This window comes from Gymnoscopelus microlampas (assembly GCF_963454915.1).
Source record: "Gymnoscopelus microlampas genome assembly, chromosome: 19".
Classification (NCBI taxonomy): Eukaryota; Metazoa; Chordata; class Actinopteri; order Myctophiformes; family Myctophidae; genus Gymnoscopelus; species Gymnoscopelus microlampas.
This window is the reverse complement of record NC_139956.1, coordinates 47800669-47815983: the sequence shown is the minus strand read 5'-3', so window position 1 is coordinate 47815983 and position 15315 is coordinate 47800669. Positions and strand designations below refer to the sequence as shown.

General features: G+C 42.4%; 1 protein-coding gene across 1 annotated transcript; it reads left to right on the top strand.

The window, feature by feature from the left end:
• The first annotated feature begins 4183 nt into the window (after positions 1 to 4183).
• fgb (fibrinogen beta chain) lies at positions 4184 to 15075 on the top strand. Its single transcript, XM_084043218.1, has 14 exons — positions 4184 to 4431; positions 5268 to 5276; positions 6174 to 6191; positions 6420 to 6517; positions 7244 to 7346; positions 8720 to 8788; positions 9908 to 10022; positions 10577 to 10683; positions 11930 to 12044; positions 12278 to 12397; positions 13022 to 13144; positions 13769 to 13863; positions 14220 to 14410; positions 14720 to 15075. Exons 1-14 carry the CDS (start codon positions 4336 to 4338, stop codon positions 14949 to 14951), a joined length of 1491 nt encoding a protein of 496 aa, XP_083899344.1. The 5' UTR covers positions 4184 to 4335; the 3' UTR covers positions 14952 to 15075.
• The last annotated feature ends 240 nt before the right edge of the window (positions 15076 to 15315 follow it).

Genomic DNA, 15315 nt, shown 5'->3' with positions numbered 1-15315 from the left:
AGAGTGTTCATTCAGTCAGAAGGGCCCCATGGGATTTTCTGCTTCCCAACAGTCTAAAACAGGGGTCTTCAACAGTGGGTGCGGGATCCCTAGGGGGTCCTCATAGTTATAACGGGGGAGGGGGGGGGGGGGGGGGCACCAAATCTTTGTGTGATAGGAAAAAATATATTTTTTAAATGAACTACTTCAACCCTTGCATCCCTATTTCGACCTATTGCATCCCTCATCCCCCCAGTGTAGGGGGGAAAGAAGAGAGGGAGAGGGAGAGACAGAGGAGAGACTTTTTAGACCCATGGTCTAAAGACTTACCTCTGCTCACTAAAGACAAAATATTAACTTGTGCTGTCCTTTCTGGTTGCCCAAGGCCCCTGGTCAACTGGTTATTGATGGCACATGGCAGGTCACACATTTTCAGGCTTTAACTATCCAGTGGTATGATAGAACTGTAGTATGGAGACATCTAGAGGTGACATTGCATTAAGACACATGGGGACTGCATATTGTACAGAAATTTAGTGGTTTCTAAATAATTGAAAACAAACTAACTAACAAAAACTAAATGTCTTCCCAATCAACAGAACGTCTGAAATCCCATTTAGTCTATATAACGAGTAGTTGCTACTAAATAAACCAAGGCGTCCTCTTTCACTGCCTCAAATTAAATTTAGTACTGCTTTTCTGTACTATTTCACCACTAGTAGATTCTGAGATTAGTTTTTCTAAGAGAAGTCCAAGATTTGTGGTGACACATCACACACACATATATATATAGTAGGCCTATAGTTTATTTACTCGAGCCTAGAGCCTATAGACGGGTTTCCTGTTAGTAAACATGAGAGGAATATGACCGCGCAGAGGAGGGGGAAGCCTATGGGTGCGTTTGGAAATTACGCACCGGAGCACACTCGCCTATTAGTTTGTATTGGCCAGTGCGCTCACTGCCGCTCAGGGCTGTATTTTCGAACGCGCCTTTCACCCGGGCATGCGCAGATTGCGCATTCTGCTCTGTGATGACGTCGCGCGGAAATCCGTCTATAACCTACGTTCCTTTCATTCTCACAGAGGAATGCCTTTTTTTTACATTCTGTACATGTGTTACCAATGATACTAATTAAGGCTCTGTTCCATTTAGTGTAGAAGAGCCTTTCCAGTGAGCCTAACATGCACAATAATGATGTATGAGAAAGTGACCTTCCAAAAATGTCTGATGATTACGTGATTATACTTTACTTTGGCTATTTGAAAATAGCCAATCTACAAGTTTACAACGCGTTGCAAAGTGACACATTGTGAGCTGGTAGATCTGCTATTTTCAAATGATTTTAAAACTTGTGAAATGGGACATTCTGCATAATGAGTACTTTTACTTTTGGCACCTTAAGTATATTTTGATGCCAATACTTTTATACTTTTTTTCTCAAGTAAATTTTGAATACGAGACTACCAGAGTACTTCTTCCACCACTGGTTGTGGAAGAAGCACCATGTTTTCTGAAAAACGTATGTTGCTATATCAGTGGTTCTCAAACAGTTTCATGTCAAGGACCCCCAACATTATATGTATTTGGCCGCCGACCCCCATCTTCCATGGACCCCCAGAAGCAAAGAGTTTGAGTTAAAAATGTTCGCTTTTAAAAAATATACATAATTTCAAAGATTTGCACACACGATTTTTCAAAAATAGCAGATCTACAAACTCGGTACAAAGAGACGCGCTATGAGCTTGTATATCTGCTATTTTTGAAAAGCCAAACAATGTGCTATATATAGCTAAAATGTGCAGGAACAAAAAGCCCAAAAGTTGACAATACCCCTCCCCGGGGTAGAACAAAATGTTTGTTTTTTACTATCTTTAAGATGTCCCCTTCATGAAATGCATTGTCACAAGTTTTACTTATACTGCAAACGTCATGAAATTGATCCATGAAGTGACTCACTACGTAGGCAAACTAAAAATGCCTGCCCTGAAAGGAGTTCCGAGTCAATCCTTTGTCATTTTCTACCTGCTGGTTGTTTTTAGATCATACTTTTACGGATGGTCTACAGGTAGTGTCCCTACATCTCAAAACAATCAGAATGCAATATTTGGTTCTATTGTGAATCAGCAGCCTTTTATAAGGCCTTAAATAGCCGGAAATAGCAGAAAGTTTACTTTTCTGAGCAATATATTCACTTGTAACTTTGGAACTACCTCTTTCAGGGTAGGCGTTTTGCTTGGAACTATCTAAAAAAAGGCCCTTTTTGAGGGTTTGTTCCTGCACTAAGATGCTTTCCCGGTTTTCATGGGTTAAAGTATACATTTCTATTAATATGGCTACTTCCCTGGTGTGTTCATGGCTGTATAAATGGACGACATGTTACACATGAAGCCTGGGTCCCTATTTTGGGCATAAGGTGTACGTGCATTCTTCAAGTGTCATCATGAAGAATGACACTTGGATTGCATTAATGACTTAGAAGAGGTTTTTGAAATCACCTAATGTGTGATTACCAATTAGTGAAATCACCTGGTGGGGTAGTGTTGGTTTGGAGAGTGAACTGGTAAACTATGACTTTGCCACTGTATTCAAATCTGCGTAACCAATTTTTGTTGTACAACAAAACTTGTAGATCTGATATATCATTTTTTTTTAACCAACATTTTGACTGTTTTGGCTATTTATTAACATAACAACATGCCCAAAATAGGGACACCAGGTTGGTTCATTTGTATTGGTGCTAGTAGTGATTCATAGTGGGAGGGATGAGTCATGTCGTAATGTTTGTTTGATTGGCAGTGACAGTGTGAGTGTGTGTGTGTGTGTGTGTGTGTGTGTGTGTGTGTGTGTGTGTGTGTGTGTGTGTGTGTGTGTGTGTGTGTGTGTGTGTGTGTGTGTGTGTCTGTGTCTGTGTGTGTGTGTGTGTGTGTGTGTGTGTGTGTGTGTGTGTGTGTGTGTGTGTGTGTGTTTATTTGCTATTTAGAAGTGGGAATGTTTGTTGTTCATCTCTATGTGAGAGCTGGTATAGGTCAGGGGACATGAGTGTGTGGACTTTAGTTATTGTACGTGTGTGTGTGTGTGTGTGTGTGTGTGTGTGTGTGTGTGTGTGTGTGTGTGTGTGTGTGTGTGTGTGTGTGTGTGTGTGTGTGTGTGTGTGTGTGTGTGTGTGTGTGTGTGTGTGTGTGTGTGTGTGTCTGTGTCTGTGTCTGTGTGTCTGTGTTCTTGTTGGCCTGTAAATACAGTGTGTGTGCGTGTGCGTGTGCGTGTGCGCGTGTGTGTGTGTGTGTGTGTGTGTGTGTGTGTGTGTGTGTGTGTGTGTGTGTGTGTGTGTGTGTGTGTGTGTGTGTGTGTGTGTGTGTGTGTGTGTGTGCGTGTGCATGCTCACTTTGTACCCCGATGGCCTCGCTCAACACTAGTTGCTTCACTAGCATGGCTTCCTGGCAGGACTCACTCATGACAGACAGACAGACAGACAGACACACAAAGAAAGCATACCCGACATAGACACTCATACGTCCAAATACCAACACACAAAGTTGAAATGTAAAGCATGAAGAGGAAACATACACATACACAGTACACACCACATTTTACACACTAATTACTGCCCCACAATAGGCTCTATGCACAGCAGCCATATTATCACTTCCTTTACATGTGTTACCAATGATACTAATGAAGGCTCTGTTCCATTTAGTGGAACTGTGCTACCACAGTGGTTTCCACGAACCCCATAACTCTGAGAGTATACAAATGGAACCAAATGGACCCTTACAGGTCCATTTGGTTTCAGAGTTACACACCCGGAAGGGGCCATTTGGAAGCCCATGAGGGTCCCTGGACCCCAACTGCAGACCCACTGGTGTAACAGAGTGTTTCCAGTGAGCCAACATGCACAATATCAGCACCCTGACTCTGTTTGACCAGAATGGAACAGAACCTTCATTAGTATCATTGGTAACACCTGTGAATGTCTTCATAATATGTCTGTTGTGAATAGAGCCTATACTCATCTCTCTCTCCCTCTATCTCTCTCTCTCTCTCTCTCTCTCTCTCTCTCTCTCTCTCTCTCTCTCTCTCTCAAACCCAAGTACACAATGTAAAAAATAAATAATAATCCAGATATTATGAAATGTCCCTCTATAACACTGTGACTCAGAGGTCAACTGTCCCAGAAAAACATCAATCCCTGAAAAACGATGAATCACCGCCTTATCATGGCCGTCCCGGATCAATGACAGAGGGAGGAGCTTAGGGTGATAAATAGGGCCTCCTCTCTGCTCCGTGGTCAGAGAACGAGGAACGGTGCCACGGTTTGACAACAAAGAGACAAATAATCGTCCTGAAAAGTGACAAAGATGAGGACGCTGTTACTGCTGTGTTTGTGTGTGTGTGCGTGCACGGTCTTGGCCCAACGCAACCTGGACTACGACGACTACGGCTCCTCGGTGAGTGTGTGTGTGTGTGTGTGTGTGTGTGTGTGTGTGTGTGTGTGTGTGTGTGTGTGTTTACTATAATTGAGAGGGCCAAATGTCCCCATTACTATAGTCAGTGGTGGAAAGTAACTAAGTACATTTACTCAAGTACTGTACTTAAGTACAATTTTGAGGTACTTTTACTTTACTGGAGCATTTCCAAATTTCAATACTTTTACTTTCTACTCCAGTACATCTCAGAGACAAATATTGTACTTTTACTCCACTACAATTATTTGAAAACTCTACAAGCTCACAATGCGTCACGATGTGACGCATTGTGAGCTTGTAGATCTGCTATTTTTTTCAAACGATTGTTTTGAAAACTTGTGAAAACTTCTGAAATGGGACTTTCCTCATAATGAGTACTTTTACTTTTGGTACTTTAAGTACATTTATATACCAATATTTTTGTACTTTTGCTCAAGTAAATTTTGAATTCCGGACTTTTACTTGTAACAGAGTATTTCTACATTGCAGTAAGTCAAATAATTTAGTACTTTTCCCACCACTGAGTATACTAGACAGTAGAATAGACATTTTGAGGGGAAAAAATCCTGGGGTTAGTATTATGCATTTAGAGATTTGAGTTTATGGGTTAGCGGTATGTCTGAATTATACTTAGTTGCGTACTGGTGTTGCAACACAGGTCAGAAACTAAGCATAACTCATCAGGCTTTAGGGTTAGGGTAAAGAAAAAAAGTGCAATCATTGTACAACTATAAGTATATAGGGCTCAAGTGGTTCATTTGTACAAAAGATGGCACGCTGTTTCCAGTGTATTTATGCTGTGTTCTTTTTCTCTCTCTCCCCAGCCATCTGTGGTGAGTCTCCACTCTCCTTGACTGATTCAACATGCTAAGGGCTTTATCTGCCACACACACACACACGCACACGCGCACGCACGCACACACGCACGCACGCACGCACGCACGCACGCACGCACGCACGCACGCACGCACGCACGCACGCACGCACGCACGCACGCACGCACGCACGCACGCACGTTTGTATTTCTATACTTGTGAGGACATCAACACATTTTTAACCGTAAGACTACAGCCGAAAAACAGCCGATCTACAAGCCCACAACGCGTCGCGCTGCGACGCGTTGTGAGCTTATAGATCGGCTATTTTTCGGTGCATGACACTGGCGTGCAACTAAGTATAAATCATGTTTAACTCTAATTCCAATCCCTAAACCTAACCTTTAAATGTCTAATCCTAACCTGAATGTTTTTCTAATTGTAAATGTATCTCTAAAAAAGTTTTTTTTTAACTATAAAACAACCATTTGTCTTGTGAGGACCAGGAAAACGATCCTCACAATGTATATTTCTTCAAATTCTACTATACTTGGTCCTCGCAAGTATAGTAATACAAACACACACACACACACACACACACACACACACAGACACACACACACACACACACACACACACACACACACACACACACACACACACACACACAACTAACTGCATTTTCCCAGCTCATTTCTGGTTGGGTGGCCACTATGATGGAGTATTAATTATAATTATTAGTAGTATAGCAGTATAGTGCTACTGTACTATAATGCATTTATTAGTATTAGCACGGCAGTTGTAGTAGTAGTAGTAGTATTCATTAATAATTAACAGTATAGCAGTCATACTAATGCTTTATTGTGAAGCAGTCATATTATATTTTCATGCCTTCTCCTCTTTTATCTTCCACAGACTGCCAAGCCTTCAACGGTAATTTCAACATTTTCTTATTGAATTGACCAAAAACGTCAATATTTAAACGTCATTGTTTATGTTTTCCAACATTCTTATGTGCTTATTGTTCTCAGTTGTGTGTTATTCACGTTGAATATTTGAGATGATCCTTCATTGTATTCTGTTTCATTCTTTATTTTACTTGATGTTATCGTTTATGTTACTGTATTGACGGTGTGTGTATGTCATCTGTCCCTCTGTCAGGGGGGAGTGGGAGCCAGGGGCCACCGTCCCGTGTCCAGAGGCCGCGAGACCTACACCCCCAACCGATATGTCCCACCACCCATCAGTGGAGGCGGCAGGTAGAGATGGATATGAGAGAGAGAGAGAGAGAGAGAGAGAGAGAGAGAGAGAGAGAGAGAGAGAGAGAGAGAGAGAGAGAGAGAGAGAGAGAGAGAGAGAGAGAGAGAGAGAGAGAGAGAGAGAGAGAGAGAGAGAGAGAGAGAGAGAGAGAGATACTATAAGAGATACTATAAAAACTGGTCAAACAATGTTCAAATTGTCAAATAATATAAGAAAGAGGCAATAATTGTGACACACACACAGCTATTTTCACTTTTAATTTTTTTAGTTTTTGTCGCATTCCTAAGCCAAATTTGATGACCAGCGGACCGCTGGTCATCAAGCGGTTCTGGGCAGCGGTTCCGGCAGGAGACACAAAGGAGACTCTTTGTGTCTCCTACCGGAACCAACCGCCCATCATCAAATTCTTGGCTTAGGAATGACACAAAAACTAAAAAAATATCCATGAATTCAAGTCTCCATGGGGTGACTAATCCATAGAACATTTAATCTCCCTGCATTGGCAGTAAACATTCTCACCAAGTATGACATTGACACAGGCAACCTGTCCAGGCTGTGTTCTCGATGGGAGTGTTTTAATCAAAGTTTGATTGTGTTTGTGTGTGTGTGTGTGTGTGTGTGTGTGTGTGTGTGTGTGTGTGTGTGTGTGTGTGTGTGTGTGTGTGTGTGTGTGTGTGTGTGTGTGTGTGTGTGTGTGTGTGTGTGCGCGTGTGTGTGTCCTACAGGTACAGAGGACGTCCCACCCCTGCCCCCGTCGGGGGGCGCCAGGAGCCGGAGAAAGAGATTCAGCCCGATGCCGGAGGATGCACGCACGCCTCTGAACAGATGGTAACAATAACAATAATAATAGCAATAATAATAATTAGGGTAATTATAATAACTATGATAATAGATAGCAAATCGACAAGCTCGACAAGCTCGCAACACGACGCGTTGTGAGCTTGTCGATCGGCTATTTTCAGCGAAAGCTTTCCCCACAATAACAGAAAACAGAAAAGACAATAGCATAGGCTCTATTCACAGCAGCCATATTATGACGACATTCACAGGTGTTACCAATGATACTAACCAGTAAGACTCCCTAATCGGGAGATAAGCGACCGTAGGTCACATGTATGAAAGAAGGTCCAGCAAAACATATGTAAGAGGGTCAGCTAAACAGGCATGGTGGTGTATGGCAAACACGTGCAAGAGTGTGGTAGAAATGAGGTATAGAAGGAGGCGGCAGTGTCTTACCAGGAATGTTTGTCTGAAGTCCTGAAAGAAAGAAAAGCTGCGGGAAGGTTTCAGCAGTCGTATGGCAGACCAAAAGCAAAGGTGTGCAGGCAAGAGCTGTTGGTGTGTGTGTGTGTGTGGTGTGGGAGAGAGAGTGTGTTTATAGGGGAAAGGAGGGATTGTTTGTGGGGGGCAAGCCCCCGAGTTACGGCATTTTATGTGAGCTGCAGTGGCAGGGGGTCCTCCACTGGGGGCGCCACCACTTTTGCATCCGTTCTGGAGCACCAGGAGTGGGTGGTCCCCGGGAATGCCCCGTGAGCAGCCCTGTTGGGGTGGTCATTTGGTAATTTGTCCACATGTGCTCATTTTTTACACTTGGGGGTCCCCGAGGCAGCTGGGGGTCCCTGGAGCTCCGGGGGTCCTTGGAGGGTGTAGTTTGGCAGGTAAGGAGTGTGTGTGCAAAATGTGGCATGGATCGGGGCAATGGGTGCGGAGATATGAGCAGGGCAAAAGTGTGACGTGTGTGACGGAGTGACGGAGTGACGGAGTGACGGACGGACACCTGGAGCAGCTTTCTGTAGTAAGTGCGACCTACGGTCGCAATGAAGGCTCTGTTCCATTCTGGTCAAACAGAGTCAGGGTGCTGATTTTGTGCATGTTGGCTCACTGGAAACACTCTGCTACACCAGTGGGTCTAAAGTTGGGGTCCAGGGACCCTCATGGGCTTCCAAATGGCCCCTTCCGGGTGTGTAACTCTGAGAGTGGGGTCCATTTAGTTCCATTTGTACACTTTCAGAGTTATGGGGGTCGTGGAAACCACTGTGCTAGACTAAATGGAACAGAGCCTTCATTAGTATCATTGGTAACACCTGTGAATGTCTTCACAATATGGCTGCTGTGAATAGAGCCGATTGAGCCCTGAGGGACTCTGGTTACCCACATGGGGTTCAAGTGGTTAATGATGTGTTCATGTCATCGTCCTGCAGGGTGTCTTGTGTCCCACTGGATGTGAACTGAAGACCAACATGGTCAAACAGGAGAAGAACGTCAGACAGGTAAAAGCTCTTTGTGTGAATAAAATGATATTTTGTCCAATATGTATGTATGGTAGAGCAGTGGCTCTCAAACTGTTTCGTGTCAAGGACCCCCAAATTGATAGATATTTGGCCACGGAGCCCCATCTAGCATCCCTCTGGAGGGAAACCTCTCCGCCCCAAAAATAGCAGATCTACAAGCTTACAACACGCCGCGCAGCAACGCGTTGTGAGCTTGTAGATCTGCTATTTTTGGCAAAGAGGTTTGGTGTACAGGGAGAAAAGAGAAAACCGAGTACAGAGCCAAGGGTCAAGTATTGACCCTTGGCTAAAGGTTTGAAAATAGTATTGGTTAAATGTTTGAAAATAATCCAACGTAGTAATCATGTATAAGATGGTGTATAAACAAACAAACAAACCCATATGAATTTACACAAGTGCTGTCAAACACGCTATCTACGAAAACTATTAAAAACTAAATAAATGTACTGGGGGGGGGGGGGGTCCCTGCTTCATCTCTCCCTCAACTAAGGGGTCCTTGGCCTGAAAAGCGTTGAAAATCCCTTGTCTAAGATAAATAAATGCATAAAGTGCAACAGGTGGCATACATACTATACTTTTAATCTGCAGTGGTGTAAAGTAACTAAGCGCATTTACTAAAGTGCTGTACTTAAGTACAATTTTGAGGTATTCGTACTTTACTTGAGTATTTCCAATTTACAATACTTTTTACCGCATTCCACTACATCTCAGAGAGAGGCTCATAGGCTATTTGAAAATAGCCGATCTACAAGCTCACAACGCGTCGCATAACATACATTTACCACTTTAGCCCTATTTTATACATAGGCCGATCTACAAGCTCAAGCTGATCTACAAGCTCACAACGCGTCGCGATGCGACGCGTTGTGAGCTTGTAGATCTGCTATTTTCAAACATTTTAGTACCTTTACTTTTGGTACTTTAAGTACATTTTGATGCCAATACTTTTGTACTTTTACTCAAGTGGATTTTGAATTCTGGGCTTTTACTTAAGTAACGGAGTACTTCTACATTGCAGTATTGATACTTTTACATAAGCAAAAAATTTGAGTACTTTTTTCCACCACTGGTGGTTATATATGATGTGTTGTCTTGCAGTCTGTGGATTACCTTAAGACTCAGGTGGAGGATCTGTCTCGCTCGTCCAACAACGTGTACAACTATGTCGACAGCATGTCCAGCGCCCTGAGGGAGAGACAGAGGGTCGTCGGAGGTAAAGATGGATGGATGGATGGATAGATAGATTATTACTCCACTACAATTATTTGAAAACTTTAGTTACTAATTACTTTGTAGATTTTGATTATTATTACAAAACATATACCAACCACTTCAGCCCTATATAGATTCCGACCATTTGAAAATAGCCGATCTACAAGCTCACAAATCTGCTATTTTAAAACGATTTTTTAAAAACATTTTGAAGTTGTGAAATGGGACCCTCTGCACAATGTGTACTTTTACTTTTGGTACTTTAAGTCCATTTTGATACCAATACTTTCAGACTTTTACTCAAGTACATTTTGAATCCTGGACTTTTACTTGAAACAGAATAATTCTGCATAGCAGTATTGATACTTCTACTTGAGTAAAAAGTTTGAGTACTTTTTCCACCACTAGATAGATAGATAGATTAGATTGTTATTACTTCTTTGCATGTTTGTAGCTACTGTGATGCTCATTTGCGTCTCTCTCTCTCTCTCTCTCTCTCTCTCTCTCTCTCTCTCTCTCTCTCTCTCTCTCTCTCTCTCTCTCTCTCTCTCATAGAAAACAACAACGTGGTTGTGCAGTACACAGGCAACCTGGAGGAGCAGCATGCTTACATTAAGGAGACAGTGGACACAGTGTTCCCCTCCAACATCAGAGTACTGCAGGTAACACACACACACACACACACACACACACACACACACACACACACACACACACACACACACACACACACACACACACACACACACACACACACACACACACACACACACACACAGTGGTGGAAAGTAATTAGTACATTTACTCAAGCAATTTCCAATATTTTTACTTGTAGGCCTACTCCACTACATCTCAGAGGCAAATATTGTACTTTTACTCCACTACAATTATTTGAACACTTTAGTTACTAGTTACTTTGTTCATTTTGATTATTATTACAAAACATACATTAAAGGGATTGTAGGCAACATTAAGCCTAAATTTGAAAAATATTTATATATATATATATTTTGCATTTTTTCCCCTCTATCAGCCACTATATAATGATGCTGGGGTGTTTTCCTGCATGAAACACAGTCATCTTTCTGAAATCTGTATTTTCCCTACTGTTTATGTTTGTCCGGGACGTAAATTAACGCACGCATGTGCGCATCCGTGCGCGTCCGTGTCCGTGTGAACTTTTTACTTTCGGTTTTAAAACGCTCTCAAACTTCTTTTTTGAGGCACAGAATTTACTTTTAAGATAGCGTTTGGATAAAATGTAGTTGTTTAACTTCATACATGTGGTCAATTTATCATGAAAGAGCCTATTTAAAAATAAAAATTCAGAGAACCGGCAGGGGCGGGCAGTTCCGCGAATTGTATCCGAATAAAGCAACCTATATTCGGCATGGCCCGTTTAGAAGTCCCCTTAACTCTATGGAAGTCCTCCCTGCGTCACCCCCTGGTAGTCGGGGAAACAACTGCTGGAGTTTTTTTCTTTGTTTATCTCTGAACTTGCCTACAATCCCTTTAACCACTTCAGCCCTATATAGCCTACAATTCTGGCCATTTGAAAATAGCAGATCTACAAGCTCACAATGCGTCGCGATGCGACGCATTGTGAGCTTGTAGATCTGCTATTTTCAAAAGATTGTCATACATTTGAACACTTGAAATGGGACATTCTGCATTATGAGTACTTTTACTTTTGGTACTTTAAGTATATTTTGATGCAGATACTTTTGTACCTTTACTCAAGTATTTTTTTTATTCCCGACTTTTACAAATAACAGAGTATTTGCAAAATTGATACCTTTACCTTAAGTAAAAAATGGGAGTACTTTTTCCAACCACTGACTGTACAGTATGTGTACTGTACCATGTGTAGTACATAGTGTATACACTGATTGACCCTTGCTTATACAGGGCGTCCTGGACAAGATCCACCTGAAGATCCAGGCTCTGGAGAAAGCCATCCAGGCCCAGAGAGAGTCCTGCAAGGAACCATGCAAGACCAGCTGTCCCATACCTGTGGCCACTGGTACGTACTGTGTGTGTGTGTGTGTGTGTGTGTGTGTGTGTGTGTGTGTGTGTGTGTGTGTGTGTGTGTGTGTGTGTGTGTGCTTTAGTGCGTGAGTACTGTGTAATGCAAGACATGTGTCTGCAAGTATGTAAACTATACAGACATGATCTTATCTAATAACATTATTGTGTGCGTGTGCGTGTGCGTGTGCGTGTGCGTGCGTGTGTGTGCGTGTGTGTGTGTGTGCGCAGGTAAGGAGTGTGAGGACATCTTTCGTCGTGGAGGTACAGAGTCTCAGATGTACATGGTCCGACCGGACCCTCTCTACCCTGCGTACAAGGTCTTCTGTGACCAGACCACCCAGAACGGAGGTCGGTCTGTCTGTCTGTCTGTCTGTCCTTTTTAATCTTTTTGTCTTATATACAATTAAAAATGTTGCCATTTACTAGAGGCTCTTTATCCAGAGAATCAGAATCAGAATTAGAATCAGAATCAATCTTTATTTGTCACATCACATTACAAGTACGGTAATTGTCTTAATTGATCATCATTTCAGTTAAAAGATAGAGCCATATATATATATATATATATATATATATATATATATATATATATATATATATATATATATATATATATATATATATATATATATTAGGCCAAAAAATTGCCTAAGTATGGAAACAATCTGTAAATCATTTGGCCTAAGTCTGGTTTAATCCTATTTAAACCTATTTAAATCTCTTACAGTATGTTACATAACTGACAGACAGTGTTATTTTTATGTTAATAGTTGATCAGTTTTTCTTTCTTTTTCTGAAAAAACTTTACGTAGGCCATTAGTTTAAGAAGGTGACGATATAAAAACATAAATGTCTAAATGTGTCTAAACAATTATGTGATCTACTGACATAGAGCGGTCCATCTGATCTACTGACATAGAACGGTCCATCTATCTGTTTAACTCTCTCTCTCTCTCTCACCGCCCCCACCAGGATGGCTGCTCATTTCAAACAGGATGGACGGCAGTGTGGACTTCGGCCGGCGCTGGGACGAGTACCGCCGCGGTTTCGGCAACGTGGCCTTTGACGTGGGCAAAGGTCACTGCCAGACTCCTGGTGAGTTCAAAGCTCTCCCGTTCGTTTGTTCATTGATAGCCGCCATCCCTGCAAGTCAGCCATCAATGCACTTTTCAAAACTCTTAAAGAAAGACTAAGATATATATGAATATCAGTGTTCATTTAACTCAGGGGGTGCACAAAATGTAACCAAATGGATCCGTACGGGTCCATTTGGTTACATTGTGCACACCCCCTGAGTTACAAACGGATAAAAACGGTGGAACAGCAGTGTAGCAGCAGTCCTGAAACAATAGGCTCTATGCACAGCCGACATATTGGAAATTAGCAATGATGCTAATTAAGGTCGTGTTCCATTCTGGTCAAACAGAGTCAGGGTGCTGACATTGTGAACCAAATGGACGCTTACACACTCTCAGAGTTATGGGGGACCTTGAAATTAAAACAAGTTTGAGAACCACTGTGCTACACTAAATGGAACAGAGCCTTTATTAGTATCATTGGTAACGCCTGTGAAGGAAGTAAGAAGGCCCAATTTCTTTCCAATATGATGGCTGCTGTGCATAGAACCCATCGGCCGACAAAATGACCATTATGACAAGTAGGGAAATGTGATTGGCTCGTTTCTCACTTGTCGACGCTCTCTCTCTGGTCATGTGACAGGGGAGTACTGGCTGGGGAACAACCAGATCAGTCAGCTGACCAAGATGGGCCCCACGGAGGTCCTCATCGAGATGGAAGACTGGACAGGAAGCAAGGTAAGTCATTTTTATATGATATTATTTTTGTATTAGAAGATGGTGAAGCAACAATAATACATAATACATAGCAGTTGTATTTTTAATCAGCATTAACGTCATACACTTCATCTCCACGCTTGTACTAATCATTAGAACTAATCATTAGTAATAGCAGTAGTAGTAGTACCACTACTAAATACTGAATCAAGCAACTTAAAAACTGTCTGAGGTGAAACACAAAAGCCTGGACGTTAAAATGACCCCAAACATGTTTGAACGTGAAATATCCCTTTTAATACAAAATACAAATCCCAAACTGTCCTCAAGAACGAAAGTTTTATTATCAATCGATTAAATGTTTCCCTCGTCTACAGGTCCACGCCCAGTACCGCCAGTTCACCATCCAATCAGAGACGTCCAACTACATCCTGGCGATAGACGGTTATACCGGGAACGCCGGGAACACCTTCCTAGAGGGCGCCACTGAGCTGTTTGGAGAGAACCGAACCATGACCATCCACAACGGAATGATGTTCAGCACGTATGACAGAGACAACGACAAATGGTGTGTGTGTGTGCGCGTGCGTGTGTGTATGTACTGTATACTCAGTCAAATTCAAGTGTTCATTTAACTCTGAGAGTGTACAAATGTAACCAAATGGACCCTTGCGGATTACAGATTAAAGCTGTAATCTGTACATTTCAGGACATGTCCAACCCCCAGACTCTGTGGTGGTGGGCAGCTACTTTACCACTGCGCTACAAGAGCGGCCGGATTGTTGCTTTAACACTGACTATTTTACTGTGTATGAATATGAGTTTATTGTACGAAAATAGCATTTTGTGACTTTCTCTCTCTCTCCCCTGCTCTCAGGACGCCGGGTAACCCCGCCAAACAATGTGCCAGAGAGGACGGCGGCGGCTGGTGGTACAACCGCTGCCACTCGTCCAATCCCAACGGCCGGTACTACATAGGCGGGGCCTACACGCGCTACATGGCCAAGCACGGCACGGACGACGGCATCGTGTGGATGAACTGGAAGGGGAGCTGGTATTCACTGAAAGCCATCAGCATGAAGATCAGACCGTTCTTCGCCTCCGAATAGGCGCACACGTGCACACACTCACACACACACAAGCACACACACAGGCGCGCGCATATAGATGGTGGATATAGACACAAAATAACGGAACAGGAGACAATGGAGTGATGGAGAAATTGTGGGTGAAATCACTATCAGCTGCTAAATGATGTTTTTATACAAATTGCATCGAAAGGTTGGGAAAGAATATACAAAAATACATATAATGTTAAGAAATGGGGTCTTTAGCCTAATAAATTTGACATAAAAAGGTTTGAGAACCACGAACGAAAGTCATTCGACTCAAAGTCATACATGACCTCATAAACCTTAAGCTGAAATCATACATTTTGCAGCAGGAATAAAGTTGCATGGTTGTGATAATATG

Bases quoted from the DNA above. Each gene is read 5' to 3' on its own strand.
- fgb (XM_084043218.1), top strand. From the start codon at position 4,336: ATGAGGACGCTGTTACTGCTGTGTTTGTGTGTGTGTGCGTGCACGGTC. The intron at 7,347-8,719 runs GTAACAATAACA...ATCGTCCTGCAG, and splicing joins CGCACGCCTCTGAACAGATG to GGTGTCTTGTGTCCCACTGG. The intron at 10,684-11,929 runs GTAACACACACA...TTGCTTATACAG, and splicing joins CCAACATCAGAGTACTGCAG to GGCGTCCTGGACAAGATCCA.